The following is a 23,025-nucleotide window of genomic DNA, read 5'->3' on the forward strand; positions in this document are numbered from 1 at the left end:
TGTAAAGAAGGGAAGGCTCCAGGAGGACCTCAGAACAGCCTTCCAGGACCTGAAGGGGGCTGCAGGAGAGCTGGGGAAAGGGCTTTTGACAAGGGCTTGCAGTCAGAGGATGAGGGGCAATGGCTTTGAGCTAGAAGAGAGGAGGTTGAGACTGGAGATTATCAAGATATTCTTTCCAGTGAGGATGGTAAAACACTGGAACAGATTGCCCAGGGAGGAGCTTGTGGATGCCCCCTCCCTAGAGGTCTTGAAGGCCAGGCTGGAGGAGACCTTGAGCAGCCTGGGCCAGTGAAAAGTGTCCCTGCCCATGGCAGGGAGTTGGCACTGGATGATCTTTAAGGTCCCTTCCAACCCAAACCATTCTCTGCTCCTATTTTACAGCACTCCGGTGCTCCAAACCACTTTGAAGTTGTTCTGCTGTAGGTACAAAGAGCGAGCCCCGCTGATTAACCAGCTAATTAACAACAGCATTCCTGCCTAACAAAAGCAGCCAGATCAGACAAGGGGTGGTGCCTCCCCTCCGCTGCTGACAGGGCAGTAGTGGTTGAACTGCGCAGGGAGACGACTCAAACAGTTCCACTTCTCGCAGAGAGGAAGAGTTACCCATGCAACACAAGCGGGGCAGGGTGCACAGCACCAGAGGGCTGAGCACCACCTGAAACTCCTTCAGCTGGCACCAGCTACACGACCTGTGGAATCTCAGGCTGCTTTGGGTGGGAAGGGACCATTCGAGCTCATCCAGTCCGATCCCCCTGCAGCCAGCAGGGACAGCTGCAACTAGAGCAGCTTGCTCAGTGCCCCGAGCAGCCTGACCTGCAATGGGTCTAGGGACAGGGCATCTACCACCCCCCTGGGCAACCTGGACCAGCTTCTCACCACCCTCAAACACTCCTTCCCTCTCTCTAGTCTGAATCTCCTTCTTTTAGATCAGATCATGACCCCTGGTTCAGTCACAACAGGCTCTGCTTGTAAGTCCCTCCCCAGCTCTCTACCTGGCCCCCTGAAACATTGAGAGGCCACCAGAAGATCTCCCTGGAACCTTCTCTTCTCCAGGCTGAACAACCCCTACTCTCTCAGCCTGGCCTCACAGCAGAGGGCTTCCAACCCTCCCAGCATTGTTGTGGCCTCCTCTGGCCCCTCTCCAACAGGTCCCTGTCTGTGCTGTGCTGAGCACACCAGAGCTGGCCCCAGCACTGCAGGTGGGGTCTCAGGAGAGCACAGCAGAGGGGCAGAATCCCCTCCCACCCCCTGCTGCCCACACTGCTGGGGATCAGCCCTGGACAGGGCTGAGGCTGGGAGCACTCAGTGCCAGCTCACCTCCAGCTTTGCACCCCCCAGAACCCCTAAGTCCTTCTCCACAGGGCTGCTCCCGATCCCTCCCTCCCCAGCTTGTGCAGACACGGATGACTGCCCTCACCCATGAGCAAGACCTTTCACCTGGCTTTGCTGAATACCATGAGGTCCACATGGCCCCACTTCTCCAGCTCATCCAGGTGGCTCTGGCTGACATCTCCCTGTTCAGAGATTCATTTAATAATCACAGCTCAGCACACCAGGAGCAGTGCTCCTGTGGCTGCTTTTGTTTCTTGCACAATGGATTTCACTAATGACATGTGATGGTCCATTTCTCTGAATTGAATATACCCAGCATGATTCTTCCCAGAGGAGAAAGGACTGGTGGAGGTTTTGGCCTGGTCTGTTCAGTCTCACTGCTCACAGGCTCTCCAGGCAGTGCTGATGATTCCTAGAGTGCTGCCTGCCCTCCTATCTCACACCAGCTCCGGCTTTGATGTCCTATCTTCAGATGCAAACAGCTCCCAGCAGCTGCAGAGCCACCAGTGCTCAGTGATACAGCTCTGGCTGTGCTCAAAGCTCCACCAGGAATCTCTGCAAACTGTCATCCCCTGGCAGGCAGTCCTGAAGAACCTTTGCCTAAAGTCCAGGCCTCAGCAGAAAGGTTAAAACTCCCCCATTAAGATGATGATGAACCTGAATGAAACTTAACAGAGCAACTCCACAGCAGCTCCTCAGCAGGCCTCTCCTCAGATTACTTCCCAACCACCATCAGCCAGCTGGAGCTGGCCAAACCAGATCATTCCACTTTCAGACAGGATGCTCTGGAGAATGGTGGCCTTGCCAGTAACTGTCCTTCCAATTTCTGTTGCCTTTTGTGGCTTCCCTCCATCAGGAGAAAAAGCAACAAAGCCACTTCCAAAAGCTCACCATCACAAGCCAGGGGAACATGGAACCATTACCTGAACCTGGGAGAAAAACCCTTCAGGAGCATGGTGAAAGGATTAATTTTCCCTCCACCCCCCCAGGAAATAGCACTGGGTGGGGACAGGAGAGAGGGATGGAGTTTCTCAAACAGGCAACTCTTTTACTCTTTTCAGGCAGGATCTATAAAGCTCCTGCTGGCAGGCCTCCCACCCACTTCCCCTCCTTCCCTAGGAGGTAGGAACAGAGACCTGGCTTGTCCCAGGCCTCCTCCCTCAGGCCCACTATTGACACTGACCCACAGTCCTGGATTTTCTTTTCCCCACAAAGAAGGTTCCAAGCTGTGGTTCGATTAGCCAGTGGGAGTGATCATGTAACCAAAACATGTCACAAGCAGGGGAAAGAAGGACATCATGAGGACAAAAGTGAGGTCTTTTGGAGGAGCTCACTGAATAAGTATTAATTATGATTTCTGATCCCTAACATGACCCTTCAAATCCCTTGGAGTGTATGCCAGATGCTTTTGCTGGGGAAGAGGTGCCAAGAGCCCCTCAACTTCCTCTGGTAGGTGCTAATCTGAAGGATGGCATTAGATGTTTCACCCTCGGAGGTCTTCCACCAGTGGGGGAGTCTCATGAAGCATTTTTCATGTATAAATAATGACCTTTGTAGGACAGACTGAAGGAGTTGGGGCTGTTCAGTCTGGAGAAGAGAAGGCTCCCAGGTGACCTAATTGTGGCCTTCCAGTATCTGAAAGGGGCCTACAGGAAGGCTGGGGAAGGACTTCCCAGGATCTCAGGTAGTGATAGGACTAGGGGGAATGGAATGAAGCTGGAGGTGGGGAGATTCAGGCTAGATGTGAGGAGGAGATTCTTCACCATGAGAGTGGTGAAGCCCTGGAATGTGTTGTCCAGGGAGGTGGTCAAGGCCCCGTCCCTGGAGGTGTTTAAGGCCAGGCTGGCTGAGGCTCTGGCCAGCCTGATCTAGTGTGGGGTGTCCCTGCCCATTGCAGGGGGGTTGGAACTAGATGATCCTTGTGGTCCCTTCCAACCCTGACTGATACTATAATACCTTTGTCTACTACAAGGGGGTTTTCACCTCTTTGTAGAAAGAGCTGAAAACACTCCCTGAAGTCTAAGCACCAAGTGTGGACAGTACTGTCCAAAGCAGAAGCTTGAAGTGAAACCACCAGCACCACCTACACGGGCTTGTTGATAGGATGAGAGGGAAGGGATTTAAGCTTGAGGAGTGTAAATTTAAACTGGGAGATGAGGGAGAAATTCTTTCCAGTGAGGGTGGTGAGACACTGGAACAAGTTGTCCAGGGAGGTTGTGGATGCCTCCTCCCTGAAGGCATTCAAAGCCAGGTTGGATGGGGCCTTTGAGAACCTGATCCAGTGGAAGGTGTTCCTGCCCAGGGCAGGGGGGTTGGAACTGGCTGATCTTTCAAGTCCCTTCCAACCCAAACCATTCTGTGAATTGGTGAGTCTGTGAAAAATAATTTTCCCTTCAAGCTTTTAAGAGCTGAAGTTACTGTGCAGTGTATTAGAACTTGCTGAAACCTGCTTGGGAAGGAAGGTTTTGTGGAGCCTTCACCTCCGGAAGGGAGAAACCTCCACCTCTGCTCAAAACCAAACAGAGCTGCCGTCAGTGTTTGTTGAAATAGAGTAATTGTAGCCTCCTTGTGAAACAACAAACAGTTCTGAAGTGCAACCAATGAATAACACACCAGTGCCAGCCTCCACAAGACAGATCATCATAGCTGCCTTCTGAATCACTCCTCTGCGGAGGGAAGCGTTCAGCACAGGGCAGCACTTCCGCAGGGAGCTGTCACCGTGGCGGACGAGTTGGCTCAGCACTTCCCAAGCCTGACTGCTGGCATGGCTTTCCAATGAGTTATTCTTTTCTAAGTCATAGCTTCAGATGCAAGGCAAGTGCACAGAGCTATTTGGGAGGCTGCTACTATCTTGAATGAGCAATAAAAGGCAGCGTGTGGCTGCTGGCCTGCCCTCTTCCGCTGCTCCGCATGGCCAGAGGCAAGCGCAGCAACACAGGCAGCAAGAGGCTCAAGAGGGCAACTGCCACAGCAGACTCCAAGTGAAGCATCTAGGTCACAATTAAAGATGGTTTGCCACACAAAGTAACTTCCCAGTGTAGCTTTCTTCTGTTACAAAGCCCTCTCTCAGCAAGGGCCATCCCGAGAGAGCACAGGCTGCATCAGGTTGGAAGGGAACCTCTAAGGTCCTCTGGTGCAGTTCCCCAGCAGGGACATCCCCAACTAGATCAGGCTGCTCAGAGCCCCACCAAGTTTGACCTGGAGTGTCTCCAGGGATGCAGACTCCACCATATCTCTGGGCAACCTGTGACAGTGTCTCACCACCCTCACTGTGAAGAGCTTCCTCCTAATATCCAACCTAAATGTACCCTGCTCGGGTTTCAAACCATTGCCCTTCGTCCTATCCCCACAGACCCTTCTGAACAGTCTCTCCCCTTCAAATATTGAAATGCAGCTTTAAGGTCTTCCAGGATCTTTGCCTTCTCCAGGCTGAACAATCCCAACTCTCCCAGCCTGTCCTCATAGGAGAGGTGCTGCAGCCCTCTGATCATCTCTGTGGCCTCCTACAGACCAGCTCCACCAGGTCCTTGTCTCTCTTGTGCTGAGGACCCCATAGCTGGACACGGCACTCCAGGTGAGGTCTCACTGGAGCAGAGCAGCAGAATCACCTCTCTCTGCTGGCCACGCCGCTTTTGACTCAGCCCTGATGCATGAAGCAAAAATGAAACCCACCAAAGCCAGTTAAAGCCCCTCAACAGCAGCCTACACTTCGGAAGCCAAAGAGAAGCCGACAGAGACAGCTGCACCATGGCAGAGGTACCTCATTTCCAGAGGCTGCAAATCCCCCAGGCCCACTAGGAGCAGAAAACACAACTGCAAAAAGTCACCAGGCACTCTGAAAGCTTTTTGTTCCCCTCCTAAGCAAATCCTCCTTCTGTGCCCTGGGATAAGCACTCGGATTTGGCCACTGGAATTACTAATGTTGAGCCAGCCGCTGCCATGCACACACATCTCAGCAAGCCCCAGGGCAGGCTGCCAGCCAGAGCTCAGCACTCCCAAGGCTCTTATAAGATTTAAAGAAAGAAAGAAAGAAAGAAAAAAAAGTATTAATTTCTGGTGGGGCCACAAAGCAAAGCCGAAGGCAAAGGTAACACACGTTTGCAGGCTTGTTTTCCCAGCTGCAGGTCATCCAGGGCAGCCTCAACAAGAGGCTGGGTGCCAGGCACAGTGCATATTCTCATCGTGCTTCTCCCCACGCCAGTGCTGAGAGATCCTCTCTCTGCTGTGCCTCCTCCCCACACATAGCCCAACCCCAGGGGCTCCCTGCCTGCCCTTGAAGCCCCTGCCCTCAACCTCCAAGGGCCCCCCACTCCTCCAGCAGACCCCCAACTCACTGAAGCCCAGATCGCCCCCACCAAAGGCCAGGGGCTGCCCCAGAGAGCTCACTCCCTAGAGATGCCAGAGACTCTCCTCCCCACAAATTCCTCCAGCTCTTCCGCGCTCCCTGCCCTCCGCCAAGCCTCCCTGCGCTCTGCCCCCACGCCACGTCCAGCTGCCCGGCTCCCTCTGCTGCTCTCACCCAGCCCTCCCGCCGCATCCGCCCCTCGGAGACCCACAGCGCTCCTGTCCCTCACACCGGCACCAACCCCTCACCTCCCCAGCCCTCCCGCTCCATCCACACCGGAGCCCCACAGCACTTCTACACCTTGAACCTCCCGGAATCACCCCCTCACCTCCCCAGCCCTCCAGCCTCAGCCCCCAGCTCCCCAGCACCTCCTGCCCCATCCTCTCCACACCGACCCACAGCTCTCCTGCTCTTCCAACCCTACGAACCCCCGACAGCGCACCCCTCAGCTCCTCACCCTTACCCCACGGCCCCAGAGGAGAGCTCAGCACTCAAACTCCCCCCGGACCAGCAGCCGCCGGTGCCCTCGCAGGAAGCCCCCGAGCCCTCAGCCCCACCGGGGCGGCCTTCCCCTCCCCTCTGCCCCCTGCCCAGCCCCGCCGGCACCTACCGTGCTGCCTGCGATGACCGCTTCATGTTTCTTCAAGCGGGACTTGAGGCTCTTCATGGCGCGGCCCGGGGCGGGCGGGCGCGGCACCGGCCCCGCCACGCGCACCCGCCGCCGCCACGGCCGGGACGAGGCGGCCCCCGCCCGCCGCGGCACCCCTAGCCGGCCGCCCCGCCCACCGGCCAGCCGCGGCCAAACAGCGCGCACCCGCCTCGGCCCCGCGGCCAATCGCCGAGAGGGGCAGGGGGAGGGACTTCCTCCTTTTAAAGGCGGCCCGCGGGGGTGTGGGCGGGGGTGGGGCGGTGTGGCGGGGGTGGGGCGGTGTGGCGGGGCCTGACCCCCGGCGGAACCAACCGCCCGCCAGGGGGAGCGCCGCGGGCGGGGCAGAGACGCGCGGCTGGCGGTGCGCCGCTCCGGCGCCCGGGCGGCCCCGCAGGGGACACAGAGAGGGCGACCGGGATTAGACAGCGGAGGGGTCGGGAAGGGGCTGGCCCGGGGGGGACATCAGCAGCGCTCTCAGCACAGGCCGGTGCTGACACCGGGAGGCACCGCCGGCGCCCTCTGCGTGCGGGCTCATGACAGCAGGCCGTGGGGCAGGAGCCGTCCAGGGGGACCTTGGACAGGCTGCAGAAGTGGGGCTGAGCCAGCCTCATGGGGGTCAGCGAGGTCCGGTACAACAAGGGCAACGTCCGGCCCCTGGGCCAGGGAAACCCTCGGTGTCAGCACGGGTGGGGAGGGAGGGATCGGGAGCAGCCCTGTGGAGAAGGACTTAGGGGTTCTGGGGGGTGCAAAGCTGGAGGCGAGCTGGCACTGAGTGCTCCCAGCCCTGTCCAGGGCTGATCCCCAGCAGTGTGGGCAGCAGGGGGTGGGAGGAGATTCTGCCTCTTTGCTGTGCTCTCCTGAGACCCCACCTGCAGGGCTGGGGCCAGCTCTGGAGTGCTCAGCGCAGCACAGACAGGGACCTGCTGGAGAGGGCCAGAGGAGGCCACAGCAATGCTGGGGGGGCTGGAAGCCCTCTGCTGTGAGGCCAGGCTGGGAGAGTCGGGGTTGTTCAGCCTGGAGAAGAGAAGGCTCCAGGGAGAGCACCTGGTGACATTTCAGTGCTTCAGGCTGGGGCCAGACTCCTGTTGTGACCGGACAAGGGGTGATGGTGTGAACTAAAGGAGGGAGAGTCAGACTGGAGAGAAGGGATAAACGTTTGGCACGGAGGGTGGTGAGAGCCTGGCCCAGGCTGCCCAGAGAGGTGGGAGCTGCCCCATCCCTGCCACCATTGCAGGTCAGGTTGTTTGGTGCTCTGAGCAAGCTGCTCCAGTTGCAGAAGTCCTTGCTGACTGCAGGGGGATTGGACTAGATGACCTTTGGAGGTTCCTTCTCACACAAACCAGTGTGTGATTCTTGCTATAGTTGTCTCCCTCTTGGTTCCCCAGTTTGGGGACAAGGGACAGAGGTCCCAGGTCTGGTGGCAGGAGGGAGAGAGCATGGGGAGCCTGGTGCACACTTGCCAGGAGCAAAAAATGCAAACAGAGTGCTGTCCTTGCAAACATCCTCCCCCTTCATAAAGGAGACCTTTAGTCAGAGGAGATCTTACAAGCTGAGTAGAGGCAGCGTTTAAAACAATGTCATTAACTCCCAGCTTCTGCCTAAGGAATGTCTGAGGGTGGCAGTTTGTTTGGTTTGGTCACAGCTTTGTTCAGCCCAATGCCTCTTGAGCATCTCCTTTTCATCCCCTTACTCACAGCCCTGGCACAGCAGTGACAGCTCCAAGGTCAGGAGGAGTTCTGAGGCTGTTCACTTACAACCCATGCATTGTGTTTAAAGCCTCAGATCGGAGCTATTGAATAAATAAATCTTCAAGATAAGCAGAGCTGGAGGTAAATGTCACTGCTTTTCCATCAATTCAGGCCAACCATGTGCTCAAAACACTGAAGTTTCCCTGTAGGTGGCCTGCTTAGAGGGAAGGGTGCTTGGTGTCTTCAAACACTGCCCACTTGCACACTTCAGGGTTGCTGGGAAGCACCAGCATGCTCTGAAAATGAAATCCTCCCCCAGAGGAGCCTAACCTCATCTAAAAGGGATTAAGTCCAGATTAAACTCTTCAGAGAAACCTTCTTCATGCTCTGAGTGCCATTGAAGAGTTTGGAGGTTCTCCTCCTGAAGGAGCCAGGCTTTCAGGCAACCTCTCTCAGCAGGCACCTCCTTCCCCCCCGCCCCCATGTTGGTGCCCCCACGTTTCCAAGCTCCAAGAGCAGCAGCTCCTCAGAGCAGCAGCCAACACCTCTTGTCATTCAGCCAGCCAGCACCACTCCAGCTCTCAAAGGCCAGTAAATCCCCTTTGAACCCTGGTTCCCAGCACTTCAGCCTGGCATTGCCACCCTTCCGCAGCTGGTACAGGTAACCTGAGCCTGCCCGGCACCACTGGAGGTGACGTGGTGGGTAAAGCAACAGCAGGAGCTGGAAGCTGGTGAGATCAGGATCCCCCAGTTATTTTTCCACCTGTGATTTCTTCCAGCTGCAGGTACAGAACTGGAAAAGGCAAATTCCTAGAGCTCACCCAAGCCATGGCACCTCCAAAGGGTGTTTGTGTAAGGCAAGGATCTGCACAGACATGAACCAGCAGCCTTCATGTCCACTCAAGCCCCAGCAGCAGCCTAACCTGGGGCAGATGGACTGCTTTGAGTTCTTCAACTCAGAACCATAGTTTCCCTTCACACATGAGGGTTTTATCACCAAAAGTTTCAGCTTTACAAAACATTCAGTGACTTTCAGGACCAGGCTAGCAGCAGGAGGTTTCTCCTCCATCCACCAGTTCTGCTGCTGGAAGGAAGTTCCTTCTGAGTCACTAAGATGGAAAGCAGAATGTTAACAACTTGGAAGGGTCAGTGCAGTTCCCAGTGCTTAAAAACAGCTCTAGAGCATTCCCTGTCTCACACACACACATATGTGTGGACACCAACCAGCTGGGTCTTGGCTCTTCCAAAGCTCAGCAGCCTCCACAAAGGGGACAACGTGAGGGGAGATTCAGACTGGAGATGAGGAAGAAATCCTTTACAGTGAGGGTGGTGAGACACTGGAACAGGTTGCCCAGGGAGGCCGTGGATGCTCCCTGCCTGGGGAGGTGTTCAAGGCCAGGCTGGATGAGGCCTTGAGCAAGCTGGGGTAGTGGGAGGTGTCCCTGCCCACGGCAGGAGGTTGGAACTAGGTTGTATTTAAGGTCCCTTCCAACCCAACCCCTTCTATGATTCCGTGCACCTATGAACATCTGCCTTGTGATCACAACCAGCTTCTCACCACTGGTGGGTGAAGCTGGTCCCAGACACACAGTTTCCCCCTGGCCAGCTCTGCACAGGGTGAAGCAATCAGCCAGGTCGGAGCCTTCTCCTTTCCTCCTGTGGAAGCCCAGTGCTCCCTATCTGAACATCTTTCAGGCCTGCTGCTGCATGTGTCAGCCCAGGAACAAGACTTTTCAGGTTGAATTACTGAGGACTGACTTCTACTTGTGACTGGCCTCCAGGCCCTGCAGCTTCAGGAGCTCATCTCACCCACCGCCTCAGCACCACAGTCCTCTGCTCTCACCACTGGAGCCATTCCTGGACAGATATCCATGCTCCAGCCCTTCCCCTGACCACACTGCCAGAGCTATCCTCTGATTCTGGACACATCCTCTACAGGGGTTGGTTTGTTTGTTTGTTTGTTTCCTCTGGATTTCTCAACTTTGCTCTCCAAATTAACTCAAGCTGCTGCTGCTGTGGTTCTTGGCAGGTGGTTCCCACTCCGCCACACTTCCACCACCTCTCCGCATCCATCTCTCTGCCCACGAGCTGGATGTATCCTCATTTGTCCTGCAGCATGCTCTCACCATCACTCAGTTACTGCCTCTTGGCTTCTGTCTCCTCGCTCCCCACTCACCTGGCCAAGCCTTCCAGCTCTCCTGGCAGTGAGATGAGCCAGCAGCAGCCAATCTGCCGTGGCCTCTATTTGCTTTGCATGGGCACAACCAGCAGAGCACAACCTGAGGGGGGTTAGGTAAGGTCACCTCGCTGCTGGCAAAGGGACCAAATGGGACTCTGCAGCTCTAGCTGGAGATCTGTTCCCCCCAGCTCCACATTGCTTCCTTCTCTGGGACTACATCCTTCAAAGCACAGGTTTCTCTGCAACACTGACGCTGACTGTGTCTCCTTGTGTGCTGACACAGGGTTTGGTGGGTGCCCACTAGGTTACACAATTCCAGGCTGGTTTGGGTGGGAAGAGACCTGAAAGATCACCTAGTTCTAACCCCCTGCCATGGGCAGGGTCATTTCCTACCAGACCAGGTTGCTCAAGGCTTCATCCAACCTAGCCTTGAATGCTGTGTGGCTTGGAGCTTCCACAGCTTCTCTGGACAACCTGCTCCAGTGCCTCACCACCCTCCTGGGGAGGAATTTCCCCCTAATGTCTCCTTTAAATCAAGCTTCTTCCAGTTTGAAGTCCTCATCCTGTCACTCCATGCCTTTGTACAACATCCCTCTCCAGCTCTCCTGAAGCCTTCTTCAGATACAGGAAGGCCACCAGAGGGTCTCCCTAGAGCCTTCTCTTCTCCAGGCTGAACAACCCCAACTCTCTCAACCTGGCCTCACAGCATTGCTGTGGCCTCCTCTGGCCCTGCTCCAACAGGTCCCTGTCTCTGCTGTGGAATCCAGAGCTGGTCCCAGCACTGCAGGTGGGGTCTCAGGAGAGCACAGCAGAGAGGCAGAATCCCCTCCCATCCCCTGCTGCCCACACTGCTGGAGATCAGCCCAGGACATGGCTGGGGCAGGGCTGGGAGTGCTTGGTGCCAGCTCATCTCCAGCTTTGCACCCCCAAGTCCTTCTCCAGTGGGGCTGCTCTCCAGTCCTTCATCCCCACCCAAACTGGGGGTTTCCCCATGCCCTTGTTGTCCTTGACCTTGTTGACCCCCATGAGGTTGTCTCAGCCCCACTTCTGCAGCCTGTCCAAGGTCCCTCTGGATGGCTCCTGTCCCTCAGCCCAGCCTGTGATGATGCTGGGGTTGCCTCAACCTGGGGCCAGGACTTTGCCCTTGGCCTCGTTGAACTTCAGACCCTGATGCATCAGCACCACTGTCCCCACTCCCAGCTGCTGCGGGTGGCCCAGCGCAGCCTCTGCCCCAGCAGGGCTACCCACACCTGTAGACACTCAGTGCTGTGTCAGCAACCACAGCTAAAATCCTAGAATCATGGAATGATTGGGGTTGGAAGGAGCCTTAAAGATCATCTAGTTCCAAACCCCCTGCCCTGGGGACACCTCCCGCTGGAGCTGGTTGCTCGAGGCCCCATCCAACCTGGCCAAACTCTGAGATAAGCAAGCAGCCTCTGCAGCTCAGAAGCCACCACATTCCCTTATCTGCTCAGATGTTTCATCTCTGTGACAGCTTTTGCTTGCAGCAGCACCACAAAGGGACTCTTTCTTCCCACACCCTTTGTGTGACAAGTCCTGAGTTAATGGCACACAAAATTTGCTGGCTGGTCCTCTAACAGGCCTGGGATCTAATTAATCTCTGGCAAGATCCTCTGAAACAGAAGCAGGGCTGGCCTGCACACCCAGCAGTGGAGAGCAAGGGACTGCTGCCAAGCTCTGCAGTGGGACAGGAGGAGGAACCACCAGCCAAGCTGTGGTGGAGGTTTTCCAGAGGTACACTGCCAAGGTCTGTGGTTCTGCTCCGTTAGAAGCAGCTCCATGCGTGCAATCCTCTCACCCCCAGTCGGAGGTCAAGAAGTGTTTGCATCACAAACCAGCACGAAGCCAGGTGGTCACACACTGCCCAAAGCAAGGAGACACCAACTTCCAGCAGAGGCAACCAAGCTGGAGTGTTGGCACAGATTCACAGATGGCATCAGGTTGGAAGGGAGCCTCAAAGGTCATCTTGTCCAACTCCCCTGCACTCAGCAGCGACTTTTGTTGGCCATTGGAATGTGCTGCCCAGGGAGGTGGTGGAGTCACCATCCCTGGAGGTGTTCAAAAAGGGATTGGACGTGGCACTTGAACCCATGGTTTAGTAGTCATGAGGTATTAAGTGACAGGTTGGACTTGATGATCTTGGAGGTCTTTTCCAACCTTATTGATTCTGATTCTATCCCTAACTAGAGCAGGCTGCCCAGGGCCACGCTGAGTCTGACCTTGAATGTCTCCAGGGATGGGGTCTCCACCACATCTCTGGGCAACCTGTCCCAGTATCTCACCACCTTCATTGTGAAGAACTTCCTCCTAATGTCCAGCCTAAATCTCCCCTGCTCCACTCTCAAACCACTGCCCCTCATCCTATCCCCCACAGTCCCTCCCCAACCTTCTTGTAGGTCTTCAGATATTGAAATGCAGCTCTAAGGTCTCCCCAGAGCCTTCTCTTCTCCAGGCTGAACAGCCCCAACTCTCCCAGCCTGTCCCCATGGGAGAGGTGCTCCAGCCCTCTGATCATCTTTGTGGCCTTCCCTGGACCCTCTCCAGGAGGTCCATGTCTCTCCTGTCTTGGGGGTCACAGAGCAGGACACTAGGTCCTCCACTTACACTCAGTGACATCTGCCCTGCAGCCACACTGCAGAGCTGGCTGGGAGCATCCCCTGGACAAATCACCCCGTGCAAACACGAGGAGGAACTCCTTTAATCCAAGGATGGTGGAGCACTGTAGCAGGCTGCCCAGGGAGGTGATGGAGTCTCCATCTCCAGACACACTCCATACCCACCTGGATGTGCTCCTCTGTGACCTTCTCTGGCCAACCCTGCCTTGGCAGGGGGGTTGGAGTGGATGATCTCCAGAGGTCCCTTCCCACCCCTACCACACTGTGGTACTGCAACACCTGTCTCCAGCAAGAGTCTCCACAGGGTTTGGTACTCAGCTCTCCCCTAAGGGAGAAAGCAGCTCAGCCTGAACGTGTCAGGCTCCCCCGGGCCCTGTACTTATCAATCACTGTGTAACAGGCCATAACCATCACAGCCTGACATGAAAGGCAAACCTGCTCCTCACTTTCTATTTCCACCTGGGTCACTGGATTCCCAACCACTTCCTTCATCCCCTGCTGCTTTAATCATCCCCAGAAATTAATCTCCACGCCAGGCACACACATGGAGGAGGAAGTAATTGTATCTCTCTTTGCTCCTCAACCCATGAGGAGTCACAGCCCTCACTGCAAGGATGTGAGGAAACTTTCCAGAGGTGGCTCACAGCACCTGCCAGAGGAACACTTCTCTGCCCAGTGCCTTTCTGAGCTGGGGTTTGTGCCTACACCAAGCAGCTTGCAGCGATGGCCACTCAGAACCAGAGGAGTCACTGCCTGCTCTGCATCAGCCTGAATGGCAGAATCCTTTCCAGTTTGGTTGAAAGAGAACTTCAAGCTTGTGGAGTCCAACCCTTACCCCAGCACTGCCAGGTCACCACCAAACCATGGCCCTCAGCACCACATCTCCAAGGCTTTGAAACCCCACCAGGGATGGGGACTCCACCACTGCCCTGGACAGCCTGGGCCAGACCTTCAAAGGCAAGAAATTGTTCCTCATGTCCAACCTGAACCTGCCCTGGGCAACTCGAGGCCATTTCCTCTTGTTCCATCACTTGTTACTAGGGAAAAGAGACTAACCCCCACCTGGCTCCAGCTTCCTTTCAGGGTGCTGTAAAGAAGCAGGTGGCCTGCCCTCACCCTCCTTTTCTCCAGGTTGAACAACCCCAGGTCTCTCAGCTGCTCCTCACCAGACCTGTTCTCCAGAGCCTCTCCAGCTTCATTTCCTTACCCTGGACCTGCTCCAGCCCCACATGTCACAGTATCGCTAAGGTTGAAAGAGACCTCAAGGATCATTGAGTCCAAGCTGTCACCACAGACATCATGACTAGACCATGGCACCAAGTGCCACCTCCAATCTCCTCTTGAACACCTCCAGGGATGGTGACTCCACCACCTCCCTGGGCAGCACATTCCAATGACGAACGACTCGCTTGGTGAAGAACTTTCTCCTCACCTCCAGCCTAAACTTCCCCTGGCACAGCTTGAGCCTGTGTCCTCTTGTTCTGGTGCTGGTTGCCTGGGAGGAGAGACCAACCCCCTCCTGGCTACAACCTCCCTTCAGGTAGTTGTAGAGGGCAATAAGGTCTCCCCTGAGCCTCCTCTTCTCCAGGCTAAACAACCCCAGCTCCCTCAGCCTCTCCTCACAGGGCTGTGCTCAAGGTCTCTCCCCAGCCTTGTTGCCCTTCTCTGCACACATTCAAGTGTCTCAATGTACTTCTTACACTGAGGGGCCCAGAACTGGACACAGTACTCAAGGTGTGTCCTTCTTGGAGTGAGTGGCCTGACTCCCACCTTCCCCTGCAGCCCCTTCTCCCCATCCAGGTGTGCACACACCCCTCTGCACGTCCTGCTGCCACCATGCTGGGGACGAAAAGGAGACAGCAGCGGGAAGCCTTCAATAGCCCACAGCCCACCACTCCCAGCATCCCAGCTCTTGCTGTGCTCCTTTCACCCCCATTTTGCCCTGAGCTCCAAGAAAGGGAGAAGGTTGCAGCATGTTGAGATGGGAGGCTCCACACAGGCCATGTTTACAGCCTGTCTGCTCCTGAGCCCGCCGTGGCGTGACGCCAGGCTCGGGGAAAAACAAAACCTGTGCCAAGCTCCCGGAGCTAAGGCTGACAGAAGCTCTGCTGCCAGCTTGGCTGCTCTCACTTGTCACTAGCAGCTGTTTCAGAGCAGTGCCTGATGGCCACAGGGAGCACACCAAGCTCAGTGCCCGGCCCCAGGCCACAAGCACTGCCTGTCCAGGTCCAAGAGAAGGGGAACAGGTGGGATAGGACTTTCCAGAGCTGTATATCAGCTCAGAAGTGGGTGTTGAAACCAGGGCTGCTGCCTGCTGCTGGGAGCCAGCAGAACAGCCTGTCCTGGGTGTTCTCGGAGCTGGAACACACCCCGGGAGAAGATAACGCCCCAGAGGAAGGGAATCTGTCCTGGCAGCAGCAGCAGGGGGGGAAGCTCAGGCTGGGGATGGAGCCTGGGACAGAACAGCTCCCCAGTGTGACCCCACACACATTGCCCAGTTGAATTGTCATGGCTGCAGGGCATTCCAGTTCCAGTGAAGGGTACATGAAGAAGAGCGTGGCCAGAAGATGAAGGGAGGTTCTCCTCCTCCTCTAAGCTGCCCCAGTGAGGCCTCAGCTGGAGTCCTGGGTCCAGCTCTGGGCTCCCCAGATCAAGAGACAAGGAGCTCCTGGAGAGAGTCCAGCAGAGGCTACAAAGGTGCTGAGGAAGCATCTCTGTGAGGAGGAAAGGCTGAGAGCCCTGGGGCTGTTGAGCAGCCTGAGAGGGAATCTGATCCATGCTCAGCAAGAGCTAAAGGCTGTGGGGGGCAAGAGGACAGAGCCAGACTCTTGTCAGTGGTGCCCAGTGACAGGAGAAGGAGCACCAGGCACACACTGGAACCCAGGAGGTTCCATCTGAAGATGAATCAAAACTTCTGTGCTGTGAGGGTGCTGGAGCCCTGGAGCAGGCTGCCCAGAGAGGTTGTGGAGTCTCCTCCTCTGGGGAGGATCCAAACCTTCCTGGACATTGTGATCCTGGGCAACCTGCTGGGTTGCCTGGTTCAGAGGAAAACATCTTAATAGCTGTTGGTCATTAGCAGGTCTTTCTCCACCCTGGCTGGTTACACTGGAAACCAGAGCTCCTAGGCAACACCACTGCAGCTTCCAAAGCTGTGGTGGTGGAGCCAGCCATAAAGGGAAAGCTCTTCCCAAGCTCCTTGTGCCTCGTGTGTCTAATGTCTAGGCTTGGATCATCAACAGCCTGGAGCCTTGCATAAGCCCCAAATGCATCAGCAGTGAAACCAGAGCCACTTGACCTTCAGTAGCTCTCTCATATGTTGTCTCCTCCTGGGAGCTCCTGTCAGCTCAGGAGAGACCCTTGAGCCATTTTTAGGTCGAGGAGGAGCAAAGCAAGTAAGGTCCCAGATTAGCAACCATCCAGGCATGGATTTGTGGTAGAGTAATAGCAGCAATCACGGTGTCTCCCACCAGAATCCTAAAAAGCAGTCAGAGGAGCACCACAGAGCTCTCCAAGCTTCACAGAATAGCTTCATTAGCTCTCCCCTGCTAGGTCTGCTCTCCAGCTGCTCTGCTCAGCAGGGTTGGAGAGCCTGCCTGCTGCTGAGACAGCAGCAACCCGCAGCAGCCAAAGCAAGGGCAGCCCCAGGCTCACAGGAGGAGCAGAGAAGGATTCATAGATCCACAGAATCCTAGAATGGGTTGGGTTGGAAGGGACCTTAAAGGTCATCCAGTTCCAGCCCCCTGCCATGGGCAGGGACACCTCCCACCAGCCCAGCCTGCTCAAGGTCTCATCCAGCTTGGCCTTGAACACCTCCAGGGAGGAGGCAGCCACAGCCTCCCTGGGCAACCTGTGCCAGTGTTTCACCACCCTCAGTGTAACAGATGTAAAGGGGGAGCTGAGGAGCTCAGAAGGAGAGGGAGGTGGCTGGGGGATGCTCAAACCCCAGGGTGAGAGAGGGAGGAGCGCTTGGTGTGCCCTGTGAGGCTGGCACAGGGCTGTCAGCCCACACCAGTGCTGCCCAGTTCCTCTCACTCCTGAAAAATGAACCTTCCTCCTGCCCTTGCTGCTCCTCTGGGATGCTGGCAAGTGGGGGGTGAATCTCCTGGGACAGGGACTAGGTTCTGGAGAGGAGCTTTGGCTGCAATCCTTGCACCAACCCAAGAGCTGGTCTAGAGCAGAGGCCCTTGGATCCATCCTGGAAGGATCATGGAACTGCTTAGGTTAGAAGAGACCTTTGAGATCATCAAGTCCAACCCCTTGCCAAGAGCTCATGATCCATCTCACCACTACTGCTAAGCCACTGCCACTAAGCCACATCCCTCAGCACCATGTCCACCTGTAGAAGAAGGTGGCAGACATGTCCTAGGTCCTGTGCCTCCCCTCAGAGTGCTAGACAAAGCCACCAGGCAGAAGCTGCCTGAAATACCTGCCCTGGGGGTCTGCAGCCCTGTAAGCTGAGCCTGCTGCTCCCTGCCAGCTATTCAGGGGTGGATTGTCTCAGAGTCTTGTCATTCAAGAGAGAGGGGAAAAAATACCCCAGGGGTCAAAGCATGCCAGCAGCCTGGGAACTGCTCCCAGAAGAGTCCTTTCCTCTGCCCCTTTCATGGGCTGCCTGATGTGCCAGGGTGCACACTCCAAGCAGGGACCAGACACTGTCTGCACAGCCAAGAGAATCACAGAATGCATCAAGGGAAAGGACCCTCAGAGGTCATCTTGCCAAATCCCCCCTGCACTCAGCAGGGACATCCCCAACTGGAGCAGGCTGCTCAGAGCCCCACCAAGTTTGACCTCGAATGTCTTCCAGGGATGGGGCCTCAATCACCTCTCTGGGCAACCTGTGACAGTGTCTCACCACCCTCACTGTGAAGAGCTTCCTCCTCATATCCAACCTAAATCTACCCTGCTCCAGTTTTAAACCATTGCTCCTTGTCCTGTCTGCCCCTTCTGAACAGTCCCTCCCCAGCCTTCTTGTAGGTCCCCTTCAGAGACTGAAATATGGCCTTAAGGTCTCCCTGGAGCTTTCTCTTCTCCAGGCTGAACAACCCCAACCATCTCAGCTTGGCTTCATAGCAGAGGGCTTCCAGCCCCCCCCAAGCCCCCCAACTCCCTCTGGCCCCACTCCAACAGGTCCCTGTCTGTGCTGAGGACTCCAGAGCTGGCCCCCAGCACTGCAGGGTGAGGTCTCAGCAGAGGGGCAGAATCCCCTCCCTCCCTCCCCCTGATGCCAGGGATCAGCCCAGGACACAGCTGGGGCTGGGCTGGGACTGCTCAGTGCCAGCTCATCTCCAGCTTTGCACCCCTCAGTCCTTCTCCACAGGGCTGCTCCCCATCCCTTCACCCCCAGCCTCTGTTGATACCAAGGGCTGCCCTGACCCAGGGGCAGGACCTTGCACAAATCTCTCCAAGGCTTCTGCATTTATCTGTGGCCAGTCTTGGGCTCCTCACTCCAAGAAGGACACTGAGGAGTTGGAGCAGGTCCAGAGAAGGGCAACAAAGCTGGTGGAGGGTCTGGAGAACAGGGCTGGGGAGGAGCAGCTGAGGGACCTGGGTGTGTTGAGCCTGGAGAAAAGGAGGCTGAGGGGAGACCTCCTGGATCTCCACAACTCCTTGAAAGTAGGTTGGGGTGAGGCTGGTGTTGGCCTCTTCTCCCAAGTAACTAATGACCAGGAAAAGAGGCAATGGCCTCAAGATGCTCCATGGGAAGTTTAAGTTGAACACAAGGAACATTTTCTTCCCTGCAAGAATGGTCAGGCACTGGAACAGGCTGCCCAGGGAGGTGGTGGAGCCACCACCCATGGAGGTGTTCACAAAGCAGGTAGATGTGGCACTTGGGGACATGCTTTAGTGGTTATGGGTAGAAAGTTGGACTTGATGATCAGAATCAACCAGGTTAGAATAGAACAGAACAGAACTGAACAGAACCAAACCAGACCAGGTTGGAAGAGACCTTCAAGATCATCACCCTATCAACTCTCCTCCTAAACACCTCCAGTGATGGTGACTCCACCACCTCCCTGGGCAGCACATTCCAATGGCCAATCACTCTCTCTGTGTAGAATTTCTTCCTAACCTCCAGCCTAAACTTCCCCTGGCACAGCTTGAGACTGTGTCCTCTTGTTCTGGTGCTGCTTGCCTGGGAGAAGAGACCAACCCCCACCTGGCTACAACCTCCCTTCAGGTAGTTGCAGACAGCAATAAGGTCTCCCCTGAGTCTCCTCTTCTCCAGGCTAAGCAACCCCAGCTCCCTCAGCCTCTCCTCATAGGGCTGTGCTCCAAACCCCTCACCAACTTTGCTGCCCTTCTCTGGGCCTCAGAGATCATCAAGTCCAAGCTCTAATTCCAAGGTACTCTTTTATTCTAGCATGGATCAGTTCCCACACAACATGAAGGGTGTCCTTTCCCTATAAACCCCCTCCTGGATAAGAAGATGTTGGCTGATCCTGGCCTGGGAGGTGGGTGCCTGGTGTGGAGCAGAAACATCCCCAGGCAGGGATGTGGGGAGCACTGGTAACCGCCAGCCCATAAATAAAGCATCTAATTTTACACCTGCACTCATTCCTCCTGCTGGGAATTCAGAGCAGCCTAAACTTAGAGCAGGTTACAGACATGATCTGCAACATGTTAAAAGTAGAAACATGCCAAGGGGTGTGATGTCCTCCTCTGTTTCCACCCAGGGTCAGCAGGAACATACCAGACACCCCTCGGGGCACAACCGTAGCACCCAGTGGCACCACGGACCCTGCGTCCCTGACCAGCTCCAGCTGGGAAGGGAAGGGAAGGGAGATGTTAAGGTGGCACAGGAAGGCTTCCAGAGGAGAGACTTTGAAGGTTGATGACCCAAACTTCATAGAATAATAGAACTGCTTGGCTTGGAAAAGACCTCTAAGATCATCCAGGCAACTGCCAGCCCAACCCCACCATGGCCACTAAACCACGTCCCAACGTGCCATGGCCACAGGTTTCTTGGACACCTCCAGGGATGGTGACTCCACCACCTCCCTGGGCAGCCTGTCCCAGTGCCTGGCCACTCTTGCAGGGGAGAAATTGTTCCAAGACTTCAACCTGAATCTCCCCTGGTGCATCTTGGGGCCATTTCCTCTCCTTCTGTCACCTCTCTCAAACACCTCCCACCCCAGCTTCACCTGCTGCCATCTCCCCTCACAGCCTCCACCACTGCCCACTGACATCACAGAGGGACACAGGGAGCTGAGACTGGTGAGCAGAGGTGAGAAGGTGCCCAAGCCCACCACTGGCAGCTCTCCATGCCTGCAGACCACAGCTGCATGCCTTTGCCAAAAGTCCTTCTCCAGCTCCTGCAGCCCCATTTAAGGACTGAAAGGGCACCAGGAGGTCTCCCTGGACCCTTCTTTTCCCCAGGCTGAACAACCTCAACTCTCTCAGCATGGCCTCACAGCAGAGGGCTGCCAACCCAGGTAGTATCTTGAGAGCAGGACCAGCATTTGATTCCTCTTGAGGTGTGAGCAGGTGAGGTTACAGCTGCTGTGCAGGCTCAGCTGGGACAAAGAGAGCCATCAGAGCAAATTATGGGGCAGAGCTTCTGATGAGAAACTCCTGTGAGAAAGAAGCCACAGGAGAAACTCCCCAGCCACTCCCAAGGACTAATTGCTGAGAGTGATGGACCAAGAGGTAAGGAAGCCCCAGCAGGTAATTATCCCACCTGGGGAGGAGGATCTCACCCTCACCTGCAGCCAGGTTCAAGCCGAGGTTTGGAGGTTCACGTGGGTCAGGGCTCCTGACCAGCATCCCTGTCACACTGGTTTGGGTGTGGTGGAGATACCAGCACTGGGCTGGGGCAGGAGCACGATGTCAGGACAGGTGAGGGCTGCCAGCAGTGGCCCTGGCACTCCTCGCTCCCAGGGATCACACAGCAGCACTTGAAGCAATCCAGGGAAAAGTGGAAGTCTCTCAGAAACCAGCACAGCTCAGTCCTCACCATGCAGCTCCCCTCCTCTGTCCTGATGTCCCTCAGGTATCAACAGCCAGGGGAGCAGCACTGCTGGGCAGCCAAGAGCCCCAGGGACCTGCCCTGTGCTTTCACAGGACTCAGGCTGTGGAGTCTCCTTCTCCAGAGGCTTTCAAGGCCCATCTGGATGTGTTCCTGTGTGACCTTCTGTAGGTGAACCTACCCTGGCAGCAGGGCTTGGACTCAGTGATCTGAGGTCCCAGCAGTGGGCACTTGCAGCCCAGAAGGCCAACGGCAGCCTGGGCTGCATCAGCAGCAGCGTGGCCAGCAGATGGAGAGAGGTGATTCTGCCCCTCTGCTCTGGTGAGACCTCACCTGAGTGCTGTGGCCAGCTCTGGGGACCCCAAAACAAGGAGGATGTGGACCCCAAAACAAGGAGGATGTGCTGGAGAGGATCCAGGGGAGATACAAAGCTAATCAAAGGGCTGGAGCACCTCTCCCATGGGGACAGGCTGGGAGAGCTGGGGCTGTTCAGCCTGCAGAAGAGAAGGCTCTGGGGAGACCTTAGAGCTGTGTTTCAGTATCTGAAGGGGATCTACAGGCAGGCTGGGGAGGAACTGTTCATAAGGGCCTGTGGGGATAGGACAAGGAGCAATGGTTTGAAACTGCAGCAGGGGAGATTTAGGTTGGCCATTAGGAAGAAGTTCTTCACAATGAGGGTGGTGAGACACTGAAACAGGTTGCCCAGAGGTGTGGTGGAGGTCCCAGCCCTGAAGACATTCAAGGTCAAACTTGAAGAAGCCCTGAACAACCTGCCCTGGTTGGAGATGTCCCTGCTGAGTACAGATGACCTCTAAGGGGTCCCTTCCAGCCCCAAGCACTCTGTGCTTGTGTGTAGCAGACCTGGCCCTTATGGCTAAGAGGAAGCACCTGAGGGGAAGGAGAGCTGGTCTCAGCCACCACTTTCAGCTCATGACACCCTGTGCTGTCACCCAGGCTTTGATCTCTGGGAGACAGCAGGAGGGAGGGTGCACACCAGTTTGCTTTGCCCAGCTCCATTAGCTGGCCATCCCTCTGCAGCCCCAGGAGCAAGGAGCCTTTCTTGGGATGACTGAGCTGCTCCTGAAAGGCTGCTCTGAAGAATCAACTCATTAGGCAGCAGCCTTTGGTCCTGCCCTTGGCAAGCCCTGGGTGCAAATTAAAGGTGACAGCAGCGTCTGAGCCCCAAGCTCTGCACAGGCCTGGCTGCTCCTCACTCTCTTGTGAAGGATGAGTGGCTCTGCAGGGCTGTGCTGGGTGCTCTAAGGGCTCCCTGGAGCCTTCTTTTCTCCAGGCTGAGCAGCCCTATCTCCTTCAGCATGTCCTCACAGCAGAGGTGCTCCAGCCCTCTGACCATCTTTGTGGCTCCTCTGGACCCACTCCAGCAGGTCTATGTCCCTCTTGTGTCAGGGGCTCCAGAGCTGGACACAGCACTGCAGGTGAGGTCTCACCAGAGCAGAGTGAAGTGGCAGAATCACCTCTTAGCTGTTGGCTGTGCTGCTTTTGATGCAGCCCAGGCTGCCCTTGCCCTTCTGGCCTGCAAGTGCCCATGGCTGGCTCATATGCAGCTTCTCACCCACCAGCACCCCCAAGTCCTTTTCTGCAGGGCTGCTCTCAATCTCCTCATCCCCCAGCCTGGACTGATACCAAGGATTGCCCTGACCTAGGGGCAGGAGCTTGTACTTGGCCTTATTGAACCTCATGAGATTCTCCTCAGCCTACTTCTCCAGCCTGGCCAGGTCCCTCTGGTTGGATCCTGTCCTTCAGGCTTACCAGCCTCACCACTCACCTTGCAATCACCTGCAGACTTACTGAGGGTGCCCTCAGTCTTGCTCCCTGTATCATTGATGAGGATATTGAACAGCACTGGTCCCAGTGAGGACCCCTGAGGGACACCACCTGCCACCAGTCTCCATCTGGACACTGAGCTGTTGAGCACTGCCCTCTGCATGCAGTGACTCCCAGGGAAGCAGCAGTGCCACGATCCCCAGCACAGCTCCAGTGTGCACTTCAGGGGGATGGGCCAGGGCCACTGGTGCCCTGCAGGTGCTCTCTTCATTTCTCCACTGCTCACCTCACTAATTGCCCTCTGTGTAACTAATCAGCAGCAGTGAGCAGAGTGAGGCCCTGGCATAAGCCCCTCATGGCATCAGAGCATGGCCACACAGAGACTTAATGGGCTTGGGCTCAATTAGCTCCTTACTCCCTGGGGTAAGCTCCTTACCTCCCACGT

General features: G+C 56.1%; 1 protein-coding gene across 1 annotated transcript in view; it reads right to left on the bottom strand.

Moving 5' to 3' along the window:
- Positions 1–6,433, bottom strand: part of UACA (uveal autoantigen with coiled-coil domains and ankyrin repeats) — a 43,357-nt gene extending 36,924 nt beyond the window's left edge. Inside the window, exon 1 of the mRNA XM_068143583.1 lies at positions 6,288–6,433. Within this exon, the coding sequence (XP_067999684.1) occupies positions 6,288–6,344 (57 nt within the window). The 5' untranslated portion in view covers positions 6,345–6,433. The remainder of the gene's footprint in view (positions 1–6,287) is intronic.
- Positions 6,434–23,025: the final 16,592 nt, after the last annotated feature.

This window comes from Melanerpes formicivorus, unplaced genomic scaffold (assembly GCF_026170545.1).
Source record: "Melanerpes formicivorus ecotype bairdi unplaced genomic scaffold, bMelFor1.0.p_v2 SCAF_10, whole genome shotgun sequence".
Lineage (NCBI taxonomy): Eukaryota > Metazoa > Chordata > Aves > Piciformes > Picidae > Melanerpes > Melanerpes formicivorus.